General features: G+C 40.7%; 1 protein-coding gene across 3 annotated transcripts in view; it reads right to left on the minus strand.

Annotated features, from left to right (window-relative positions):
- Window positions 1-601: 601 nt before the first annotated feature.
- Rab27b (RAB27B, member RAS oncogene family) overlaps window positions 602-12,679 on the minus strand; it is a 150,513-nt gene continuing 138,435 nt past the window's right edge. For 2 of the 3 annotated variants that reach the window (XM_029472236.2, XM_021150926.3), the window contains 5 exons: window positions 11,176-11,347; window positions 9,570-9,655; window positions 4,651-4,754; window positions 2,615-2,738; window positions 602-1,254 (listed from right to left, as the gene is read on the minus strand). In XM_029472236.2, the coding sequence (XP_029328096.1) occupies window positions 1,065-1,254; window positions 2,615-2,738; window positions 4,651-4,754; window positions 9,570-9,655; window positions 11,176-11,328 (657 nt within the window). In that variant the 5' untranslated portion in view covers window positions 11,329-11,347 and the 3' untranslated portion in view covers window positions 602-1,064. The remainder of the gene's footprint in view (window positions 1,255-2,614; window positions 2,739-4,650; window positions 4,755-9,569; window positions 9,656-11,175; window positions 11,348-12,679) is intronic. The other variant, XM_021150929.3, reaches the window with a different exon arrangement.

Raw genomic sequence — 12,679 nt, forward strand, 5'->3', positions numbered from 1 at the left:
AAAGTAAATCTAGAGTTTCTAGTGCTTTTCTAAAATGAAGTAAAAGCCATAATTAACAATCACTCTGTTTTCTCTCAACAACAAATCATATATTTAGAAACTGTAAGACTAAATCTTATGTTTTCTTAATTTCACTTGTAAGTTATGTACAATAGAAATGTTTTATATTTTTCTTGTGACTCTTTCTAAGAATTTGATAAAAAAATAAAAATAAAATGTGAACTTGGGTACCATCAGAAACGATGTTAAAGGTTTGGATCATTTGACTAGGAGCCTCTGAAGGCATTGCCAATCCCAACGGGTGATACTAGCTTCTAATCTGCTTCAGTGGCATTTGTCTAAGTAACTCTGTCTCTCAGACTTATCTCAAAGGGCCATTTCATCTAACTTGTTCAAGCATCATATTCCCATGCTACATTTTCTGCCAGGGAATTTCCATCCAAGGTCCTATTCTTGTCTCTCTGCCATTTATTAGGAATATTAAAATGGCATAATTACACAAGTTCCTACAGAAGTCTGCCATTCACCCACCCACGACTTTACCAGTAACTCAGAATAGGTTACTGGGCAGGCACAGTCATTCTTAATAAGTCACAGAGAATTCTTTGTTATGTATCCATTTTTAGGAATATGTCTTCCCCAGTGCAAATATAGAAGTGTGAGTCATGCTCCACATAAGTAGATGAAAAGAGAAACCATCCTTTTATATCCTCCCTTTAGTTAGACTCTTCCTCTCTCCAGGCTGGCAGTAATATGTGCTTTCATTTAAAACTCACCGATACTTCTTTTTCCCATATATACAACCTTATAGAAATACAACTGGGCATTCACAACAGTGAGATCACCTTAGGACAACTTTGCTTTTGTTTGTTTGGAAGGGACTCGGGATAACAGTACAGTTCTTTTAACACTATGACCACTCTGCTTTATTAAAATAGATTGGGGTCAGGGGAGAAAGACATGCCATTGCTCATGAGCTACTGCTCAATGACAACGTCGTGGTTTGACATTGTCTCAGGACTTCGGACTCGGGTGGGCTCTCCATCACTGGTTCCTCTGAGTGTCTAGCAGGCACATTTCTTTTCTGCTGGCTTTTCCCCATCCAGCTTTCCAGAATTTCCACCATTGACACTGTCCGGAACCTGTGTCTTCTCTACACACTTTTCCATTCTCTTCATGATTAAGTCCAGAAGCGTTTCCACTGACTTCTCTACATTCTGTCCTGTCGCTGCACTTGTTTCGAAGTATGGTATGCTAGAGTAGAAAAATGAAAGACAGAGTTTTTAAACTGACCTGTAAAATGAATCTCATATATATATATATATATATATATATACACACATATATGCATATATATGCATGTGTGTATATATATGTATGTGTGTGTGTATCACAGAGAGATTAACCTTAGCTAATTAGCAAATGTATTACTTCACAAGTTTATCATATTTTATTACTATCCATACTCTGTCATTCTTCAAGAATACATTGTTACCATCAATAAACACAGTCACCATATTGCTACATTTTGAACTTACGTATATTCTTGTATAATGTAGATAGTAATATTCTCACACAAGATCATTTAGAAAGCAGATTTGGGTTTTACTTTTAAATAATATTTTGTTTCTATATGGACATATGTGTGAGTGTGTATGTGAATCTATATGTGTGCACAGGCATGTGCCTGCACACATGCACATAAGAAAGCCAGAAGAAGGTGTCAAGTCCCTTGGAACTGGAGTTACAAGTGATTATAAGCCACCTGACATGGATGCTGGGAACTAAAGTGGTCCTCTGAAAGAATGCCAATTGTTCTTAATGACTAAGACATCTCTCCAGTCCCAGAGCTGAGGCTAATTAAGGAGAGGGCAAAGAAGTCTGCTGTGAGATTCTGTCTCCTAGAAATGACAGCGAAGCTACACCCATGATACCTCAACAATATAGATGCTGAAATAAAAGCTGAGAAATGACATCACTATTTGAAATGTCAACATTGGTAGGGAATTTGCATAGGGCCACACCCATAGAGGAGGAGCTACAGTCGATTGATGACTGCCAAGAGAAGATGATACAGGATATACAAGGGAATGGCATGCATTGTATGGCTGGTAATGAGATATTAGGACAAGTTATTGCTGGCAAGTTGGAAACTTTTTTATTTTTTTATTTTTTTATGTATACAGCATTCTGCCTGCATGTATGCCTGCAGTCCAGAAGAGGGCACCAGATGGGCCCAGGCACCAGAGGGCACCAGGCATCATTATAGATGGCTACGTGTGTGTGTGTGTGTGTGTGTGTGTGCGCGCGTGTGTGTTTTGTATGTATGTATGCATGCATGCATGCATGTATGTATGTATGTATGTGCAAGCATGCCCCTTTGTGAGTCTCATTGTTGTTCACTGAATCTGACACTCATCAATTTTTCTAGGCTGGGTGCTAGGGACCCAAATGGACGGCCTCACTCTGCCCAGTGAATCATCTCTCCAGCCTGAAGAGTCTTTGAATTCACCATGTTTTCTGATTCAAGGGCATTCCTTCACCTATCTACTCCATGGCTCTATTTCATCTCTGTAGAAGGTCAGATGACTTCTGGTGAAAGAGCCTGACTTACCCATATTTTTCAGCCAGCTCCCGTGCTTGCCGTTCATTGACTTCCCTTTGGTCTGGCAGGTCTGCCTTGTTGCCAATTAATACTATGTCTGGGTTTTCACAGTAAGCATTTGCCTGCAGTTGACCTTGGTAACAAAGCAGAGGGAAACTGAGTTAGTCACAAATGACTGATGTCAAAGGCTCCCAGATGTCATGTACTCCCGGATTCCTAACCCAGTTGGGCATCTGCAGCTTTGTTGGCTACTAGTACTGATCAGCCTTGTCATCTCTCCTCAATTATGTTTTTTTTTTAAATCTATAATGTGGAGATGATACCTCACAGATTACAGAGAGTCACTAACAGACAGGCACACAGGAAGCACCTGAATCAATGCCTTAAACACGCTTTCCCTATACCTGCGAAAGTGCCCTCTGACCTATGATCCTAGGATATAAGTGGGGATGGTAGAACATGCTTTGTTTGTTCCATTAGATGGCAGCTCTCCTCCCTTCTTCCCTTCTTCCCTTCACAGTTATGATCTCTGAAATGGACAGGCTTTGAAAAACCAGAAATTCATGTTGAAACAAGTTGAACCTCTCTCTGTTTCTCTGTCTCTCTGTCTCTGTCTGTCTCTCTCTCTCTGTGTATGTGTATCAGTGTGTTTGTGTGTGTGTGTCTTAATAAAGACAGAGAGAGAATAAGTAACAAAGAAAGGAATGAAAGAAGCTTGAAGGAAGAAGGAGGAAGGAATGTATGAAGTGAAAAAAGAAAATGAAAGGAAAGCAAGACCAATCCACCTTGTTTTCCACCTCATTACAGCCTGCTATGTAGCCAAGATTGGAAGAAGTACACAGATTTTTCCAGTAATATTGATGATCAGAGTGTTAAAAACTCAGAGGTTATTAGACGCAGCAATTAATTATCTTAAATCCCAATGATATCTTCCCGGAGACTTGAGGGAGAGGGCCATCTGCCTTCAAAAACAGCAAACAAGCCATTCTCTGAAAGAATCTAATAATCTTATTATTTCCTGGTCTCAACAGAATCTAATCATAGGTCCAGAATTTGGATAAGGACATACAACATTGAAAGGAAATAAAGACAGATCCCAGGGCAAACATTAATTTGGAGAGTCAATTAAGAAAGGCAGGATTTGTTGATATTTTCCCTATTGGCTGCAACTGGTTACTGAATTTACATTCAAAACACATATTAAAAATTTACCTATCACTCTATTTAGTGCATTATTAATTTTCTATAATGTGTTGTGATAAGTAGAAATGTAACAATATAGGCATAGGTGGAAATAGCTAGAGGCTGAACATCAACGGAAATGCCAGAAAGAACAGAACATTGCATTGGAAAAAAGGGGTGTAGCCTTTTCTTTCTCGGTGCATGCATGCTCAGGATTAAATGGCTGTCTGGGAAGTAGAAATGCATCCTACAACTACTGTCATTTTTTTTTAACATGGGTTCCTGAGCACAAGTCTTCATGCTTATACGGCAAGAGTTTTACTGAAAAAAAATCCCATTCATCCTCCTTTAACAACAAGTTGTTCAAGTAAAACCTAGCATGAACTGTGTGATTCCTGCCTTATCAATATGGCTGACTATTCCCCGGATTAGTTCTCAGTCTAGTTAATCCTTTCATATTGAACATGTCTAGGGGCTAGCATCCTCTCCCAGAAAACTTTCTGCATGTTCTCTGTGTCTTACCTAAGGAAGTCTAATACCATATATGCTGTCTTTCTCTTTGTAAAAAAAAAAATCTTTAAGACTTACTAGACAAGTAAAATTAATGCTTGCTTAAACTAGAATACTAAAGACCTTAATAGTGAGATAGTCACATAGGCTTGCTCTAGGAAGAATGGCCAAGGAAAGCAGTGTTCTAATACATGTTGTTAATTGACACAAGTCAGCCCTTTGGAGACGATACAGGCTACACTATGCTTGTGCCTTTCAGAGTTCACCTGCAGCTGCATCCCACAAAGCGAATACACCAATAGAGTTGCTGAATTCCAAAGAAGCTGCCCGGGTGTACTACCCAACCCACTTACTCATCCAGTTTCTGACATTCAAGAAGCTCTGTTGACTGGTGAGGTCAAACATCAGTAAGAAGCCCATGGCATCTCTGAAGAAGGCCGTGGTAAGGCTCCGGAACCTGTTGATGAAGCATAGCGACTGTCTCTCAGTCCACAAACCAACAATCAAGGGCAAACATACATACACACCATGTCTATGATGAGCCCTTATCATACTTGATGGACACATGAGACTAGGCCAGAGGGGCAGGAAGGGAAGATTTACTTGTAGATGTTTTTTAAAGACCTCTTTCTGGCTTTATGGTGCCATGGCACCAATACAGAGTTACATTTAATCACCACCTGGCCATAGCAACCTCTTGGAATCATTTTCATTTTGCCTTACGGCATCCTCTGGTCCACAATTAAAATCTTAGCCTATTTATAGTGGATTTCAACTTAGGCTTTTCAGATTTTCTTGTCTGTGCAAAGAAGAAAAGCAGACACATAATTAGGCTGAGAGTGACAGCCCCAGGGAGCCTAAGAAGCGAGCACACCACAGCTCAGCAGCAGCTAGAACTGAAAAGGGTGGTGAGCTCTCTTTAAAGGACTCCTTGGGGGTGAAACTCTCCCTTGGGTGGGTGTGTGAATCCGCAATGGAAGAGGATTTGGGGGTATGAACTAAGAACAAAGAAAAGACCCAGGAGGTGGAGAGAGGAAGTAAGAATAGTCTCTAATGGCAGAGGACTAAAAGTGAACTCTTGAACAAATGCTAAGATATACTCTCATGGACCCTTTCCCTGGTCCTGCCCTGACTTCTGTAGTGAAGATAAAGATGGGCTGGAGACTGCACACAGAGACCAGTGAAGGTGTGAAGTTAACAATGGAATTTCAGAAATGTACATAGCTCCAAACCAGAGAAGTAGGGATTTCCTGGCCTCAATAGTTTCCTAACTTTATACATATTTCAGGTTGGTGTTCTCAGAGTTCTGTTCTGGAGCCATCTCATTGAATTCACAAGCACTGGAGGAAGTCATTCATTTCCTTGGCTTAACTGTAGCCTGTACATTGAACAGCCCAAGATGTGTAGACTTAGCTTTTCGCTGCCCTTTGCACATGTATGTCAGGAAATTTCAGACATAGACAAAACTCAGGCATTTCTAGCATCACAGATCATAAACTAATCTGTTCTCCTTCCTGTCTTCTTTTTTAGGTGAGGGCATCCTCTACTCTCTTCCCTCCTTACCCTTTATGCATCATCAACGCATGCATTCTCACTGGCTCATCTCCTTATACTGTATCCCACTACACTCCCCTCACACCCAACATCTCTTACCCTGAAGTACCATCTTCTCGTGACCAGTTTTGGGGAGCCCTCCTCTCTTCCTGTTGATTTTGTGATTTTTAATGACTATATATATACAGCTCTTAGGATGGCCTCCAAAACACCTCACTAAGCCAACCAAACCAAACCAAACCAAACCGCTCTCTCATCTCCCCTTAGGTCTCATGTCTTGCTAATCTCTCAGTCCTGAGAAAGTTCACCGTTCCCCCGGGCTCTCTCACATGCTGGTTGTTCAGTGGGTTGTCTCCCACTACTCTTTCCTCTTCCTTTGCCTGTCTTTTAGCCTGGATTATCCTCTCTCATGCATTGTGTATGAGTGTAAACCTAACACACCAGTGGATCTGTGCTTCCTCCTGGAGCCTTATGGGAACTGCCTCTTCCTGGAGGGCTCACTTACCACCTTCTGTTTTCCTACTGTTGTCCTGGGGCCATGCTGAGACTGACTGCTGTCTACACTAATCTGTAAGCTCCAAGGAAAAGGGAGCGGTGTTTTCAGTTTAGAATACAGTCTATTTTCAATGCCCAGAACAGGCTATTTACTTATAAGGTGCATTTTGATATTAAAGAAAATAAGGAAAAGAAAGAGTATGGTACCAAGATTCAATATTCTTTTTTCCCTCACATTTTTTATTAGATATTTTCTTCATTTACATGTCAAATGCTATCACAAAAGTCTCCTATACCCTTCCCACGCCCTGCTCCCCTACCCACTCACTCCCACTTCTTGGCCCTGGCGTTCCCCTGTACTGGGGCATATAAAGTTTGCTAGACCAAGGGGCCTCTCTTCCCAATGATGGCCGACTAGGCCAGCAAGATTCAATATTCTTACAGAATTTAAATAATGTCTTAAGAGAATTACTTTGAAATATGAGGAGAGAGATAAAGCATTCATTTCTATTGCACAGCATCACTATGATGCCAAAAGGTGTAGATTGTAAGTCCAAAGCATTGCTAATTTTTTATCCGTGTAGTTCTGTCTCTGCCATTGCCTGGGAGTTCTTAGAGATCACAGGGATTCTGTAATACGGCTCTCTGCAGATAAGCTGAGCCCACAGAAATGTTTCTTATTCTTCATAATTCTATGAGAAAACTGATGTTCGGTGTGTATGTGTGTGTGTGTTTGGAGGACAACTGTGCTATTTTCCTCATTGCCCAGAGCACATACCAAAGCAATTAGAAAGTGTACTTCTTGTAGTCATCCGACTGAAGCAACAGTTCCTTCACTAACAGCAGCACAGTGAGGACACTGTCGCTGAGGTGCAGCAGAACATCCTGGACCATATATCCTCTGTTAGCCTTCCTTCCATCACTCCCTGGAAGATTTATGCAACTGATACCCAGCCACACGCCCTCCTCTCCTTTCTCATTTAGTCAATGACTCAGCAGGGTGGGAAAAGTTAAGACCACAGATCAAAATAGATCCCCAAGTTAGACACCTTCTTATTCTTTCTCCCTAGAGAGGCATAAGGGCTGGTCCCTTTATATTTACATAGGATTATGTAGTTTCCTGCTTCACCAGGACTGACTCTTATCAATGACCATTACTGTACCCGGATTATACTGTCAGATGCCCCAAGGCATAGGGCTGAGGTCTGTGGTATTGTTTATGTAGTTGCTTAGCTACACCTTATATCCACAGCATACAAAATTCTCAAGGAATGAATAAGCCAGGAGTTACTAAGACAGCTCCTCCCATTCCCCACTTGCCCCACAATGCAGCTGTATTAGAGGACAGATGAGAGCAGTCGGCTATCATGCAAGGCTGACATCTCATGTGCGAGGACATATGGGAAGCACTTTTTTTTTCATATTGCCTCTTCAAAAATGAATTAAATTGGTCTATAAAACATACATCTCTGTGACAACAAAGCTGACACATGAAAGGAGACTCTTAGGAGGAATGACTTCAGAAGACCCAGCAGTGTTGAAGGGTGTGTGTAAATGGAATTCACAGTCAAAAAAGCTAACAGAGAGGGCCCCAGCACCTCTCCTGGCGTTTACACTCGCTGAAAGCGAGAACATTTTGGATGCATTTCAAAAATATGGGTGTTTACCAGCATCAGCATTGTAAGACATATGATGCTGAAGCAGGGGCAAGATGTCACCTACATATCTTTGCTGTCATTCTGCTGTCACTTTTACTTAATCTGATAGTCGAGGGTTTTATTGAATTAGGGTCTTTAACACTTGGAAACTTCGGGTCACAAAGAAATATGTTTTCATGGAATAATGAAATACCACTGCAAGCTCCAAGCAACCAATGCTACTGGGTATTTGTTATTTTGCATAGGACAGAAGAGCTGATGCTGAAAGACCAGGAGGAATTCTGCTCTTATGCAGCTCAGAGCTTTGTTGGGATGAGATGGCTACAAGTGAGTCAATAAAGAATAGTTTGATATTAGAAAAAAAATACTTTATTAAACAGTGGCATAGCATTTATTTAGTAGAGTTATAGTGGTGGAACACAGGGGTCACTAGTTTTCAAAGGAAAGTGCGAGTTGCATACTGGCTTCACTGGGAAGGTGGAATTTGAGCCAAGGCTGGTGGAAGGAGATAGGGGAAGGTGGGAAAGATGTTAAAGGGCCTGACCTGAGGAGATGGCTCACTGGGTAGTGTACTTGACACACAAGCAGACTCTATTTTGGATCCTCAGAGCCCACACAAAGCCAGGCTTGGTAGTGGGCATCTTTAATCTAAGTGTTCCTTTAACGAGATGGGACATAGGGACAGGAGGACTCCAGGAAGCCCATGGGCCAGCTGGCCTAGTATGCACATCAGTGACTAGCAGGCAGAAGACCCTATCTCAAACAATGTAGAAGATAAAGAACTGCACCCCTACATCCAAGGCTGGCCTTCCCAGGCATGTTATGTCACTTGCATGCTCGTGGTTGCACACACGGGCATGTAAACATGACCACATATATGCATGCATCATACATAATCCATATGAACATACACGTATCATGTATTGTATACAGACATATACAGAGCTCACAAAAGATACTCAGGCAATGGTGTGAGCCAAGTCTGATGGAGAAAAGGCAGTCACCAAGCAGGCTGCAAAGATTCTGCGTGGAAGAAGAGAAAGACAGGAAGGGCACAAACACCTTTTCTTCAACACTGTTCTGCGATCAGCTCATGCAACAGTGTTAACTTCCCATCTTCACTAGAGTAAACCTGGAGAAGTTTTCCCCCACCAGGAAGTATGAAGATGTATGTAAGTCTGATTATTGTGTTCTGCACTAACTATGCACGTCCAGTGTTGATAGTGAGCTACACTAACTATGCACGGCCAGTGTTGATAGTGAGCTAAAAAATCATGGACTTTGATTTCCTGATACAAAAGTCCATTCGTTGTTTAATTTTGTTCATGTGTTTGGTTTTAGTTTTTTGAGAGAATTTCTCTCATTTGATAACTAAGACTGGCCTCAGACTTGAAGTAATCCTCCTGCCTCAGACTCCTCTATTGTTATAGGAATGGACAACCACACTGAGAATAGGTATCTATGTTGAAATTGCTAGAAAAGTGGGATATCATTTCTTTTTGAGGCTCATTTTTTCAATGTTTTCTAAGGCATAGGTAGCTAGAAATAAAGTAATTTCCTGTTACCGCTCTTGTCCAGCAGTGTCCCAAAGCTGCAGATGTACCTTAAACGCTTTTCCTGACGCTCCATCTGCTCCTTGTGTGTCATAAACCTGGAAGACACAATGCTTCCGAGTTAATATGGCTTTGGATTCTGTCAACATTCTAGTTCTCTGGGTTCACTCAGCATGTTTTTGTTGATTACGATAATCAAAGTTCATAGTGCAGAATAAATATTTGCTTTATTTTCCCCTGAAGTATCACATATATCTCACTTTTAAATGTCAAGTACGGTCTGATTTTCAACACAGTTTGGGCATACTGCAGACTTAAATTAGACACCTTCTGTCATTTCCTCATGGAAGCAGCAGGCATCAGATGAGGACTCCTGCATGAGGCTCAAACTCCAACTTTTCATTGAAACTTCTTTGAGCACTCTTTATTTTACCAGCAAACTGAGGCCATAACTGTTCTATTCTCCAGTTGTAATAGACTTCAATGAAATTTCAAATAGGAAAAATATTTTTTACACAAAGTTTTGCTTTACAAGTACCTGTGCATTTTTTGGTTTGTTTTAGCATAGAATGGACTTTCAAAATAACTCAGGTTGGAAACATACACAGGATTTCACAATGTGTTCAGCTGAGACACTTCAACCTCTGTCCTCTACCCCCTCTTTTTGATGGTCTTTGCAGATCACGTTCATGGCTTGGTGGAAATTTTTTTAATGGATACCTTTTTAAAAAGAAAAACAAAACAAAACAAAACAAAAGAAAACAAAACAAAACAAGATTTCTACCTAGATTGGTAGGTATTCCTTAGGGAAGAAGTCAGAGGACTCATGGGAGTGCTGGAAACAGAGATGCCCTTAGCCTATTGGCTCTCAGATAAGGTAGGAAAGGATTCAACTTTTCACGCAGTGGCTTTCCACCAAGCATTTCCTGTGGGATTTGTGACATCAACTGGAAGTCACAGTCATCTTGGCAGTCAAGAATACCATGGGTGGCAGGAAATCTGGCTACGCTTCTGTGCCTATGCTACATGCCTCACATGTCACAATATCCTTCTTGCTGTCATTAGTGTCTAGCATAGGAGGAGGAAGTGGTGTTGTGATTCTCACTTAAACCCTCTTATCATGGAAAATAGCGTGGATGGGTCTCACATTCTGTTCATAACAAGCCAGTGATTGATGGCTGAGGCTACACAGAAATAAAAAATGCAGCAAAAACGTACAAATCCCAGGCTCCAGCTATTTGCCAATCAAACTTTTAACCTCTTTGTTAGGAGTACAGAAGTGAGTCCATCAATGCCTAAGGAATTTACCTCAGAACAATGAGATAATGTGTCTAGTGCTTTAATAAATCAAAATTTGAAAGATTCCTTAAGGAATCTTAGAAAACACATCATCCACAAAATTTAAAGAAAAAACAATCATTGTGGTCTCTCGTGTGCTTTTGAAGACAAGAGATAGCATCACCCAACGTTTTTCTATCAAAAGGATATTGGTAAGTTGAAAAGTAGGAAATAATGCTCTGAGGTTATGAGGTTCATGTGATAAAACAACCCAGACATTTTAAAATACAATAAACACAGCTTGCCAATGGTAGAGTTAACAGTATACTTAAATACTCACCACACGTTTTTCCCGAAAATCTATTCCCACTGTGGTGATGAATTTGGGATTGAATTTATTGTCTGTGTATCTATAGAGAAATGTTGTCTTCCCTACTCCTGAGTCTCCAAGGGCCAGGAGTTTAATCAGATAATCATAGTCTCCATCAGTCATAGTGATGGTCTTGGCGGGCCTGCGTAGAAGAATAAGTATGGCATGGTTAAAGTTGATTCACTCAGCCTACTTTCAGAATATAACGTACATTTAATTAATGACATCAGCATCAAAAGCCTCTACTGTGCCAAAATGCTGAAATAACTTGGCCAAAGCAGCTCTATGAATGAGGGTCTGCCTGTCATTTTGTTATTTTTTTTTATCATGTCACGTAATAACAAGCATCTGTAACCTAGACATTGGCACCACAATAAAAAGAAGTTAAAAAGTCAAGGACATTTGTTCCCAAAACAAGACCCTGGAGGATGAGCAGTGTGGTGGTAGGGAAAGAAGGGGGGATACAAGAATAAAAACTACATTGGGGAGTGAAGCAGCAAAGATAGTGACCACAATTACATGCAGAATAAGCAGTGGCCATGATTGAGTGCAGAATGAAGAAGTTGGAGAGTTTTGCATCTAATAATGAAGAAGAAGGCGCCCATTATGTCCACACAAAATATTCCTTTTTGGTCTTAAGCATTTATCAACTGGGATAAGGCCCTTTGAAAACACTTGATGTGAGATCCTGCAGCAGCAAGTATTAGATATCTTCCCTTCTAAAATTGTCAGGCACTTTTCCCCATGAATCTGTGCTGAGCTGCACAGTAGCAAATTCCAGACCTCCAGAGAGAAGAGGAGCTATTGCAGGGTATAGTGTTGGCCATTTCAGTACTATGATTCCTATCTGCATAGGCACCTTTCACTTATCCTTTCTTCCAGGACACAGGTCCCTCCTCCTCTGTCGCTATGATGACTGTGACTATGGACCAACCCAAAGCCAGTACAAATGCATCTGTAGCAGTCATTCCAAGGCGAGCAGCACACTCATCTGAATATCACCATCCTCCATTGCTGGTGAAGTTCACACAACGATTTGAGATTTGCTACAGCTTTCTGATTCATCCATCATAGCAATGTGTGTTTTTCTATCTCTATCCTATACTCTATATGGGCTATAAACTCTATTCTATACTTAAAAAAATAAAGAGAGAGAGAGAGAGAGAGAGAGAGAGAGAGAGAGAGAGAGAGAGAGAGAGAGAGAGAGAACAAATTTGTAATCAGCAAGACTCCACCCTGAGAGTTTTACCCTATGACAAAGCTAAGTTACTATGGAGGAACAAAAATTAAGGGCAATGAGATGAATTATTTTATCTAAAAAAAAAGCATTTTTTATTTAAAAAACACATATTCACAATCAATTTAGTCCTATTTAGCAAAAGCGATGGGGGAGAGGCATGAAGACTTTGCTAACATGGAAAGCATTGGCTTATTATGTGAAAAAGAAGATTTTCCTATCTATGGACATGCAGGA

Source organism: Mus caroli, unplaced genomic scaffold (genome assembly GCF_978045245.1).
Source record: "Mus caroli unplaced genomic scaffold, Mus_caroli_1 scaffold_19, whole genome shotgun sequence".
NCBI lineage: Eukaryota > Metazoa > Chordata > Mammalia > Rodentia > Muridae > Mus > Mus caroli.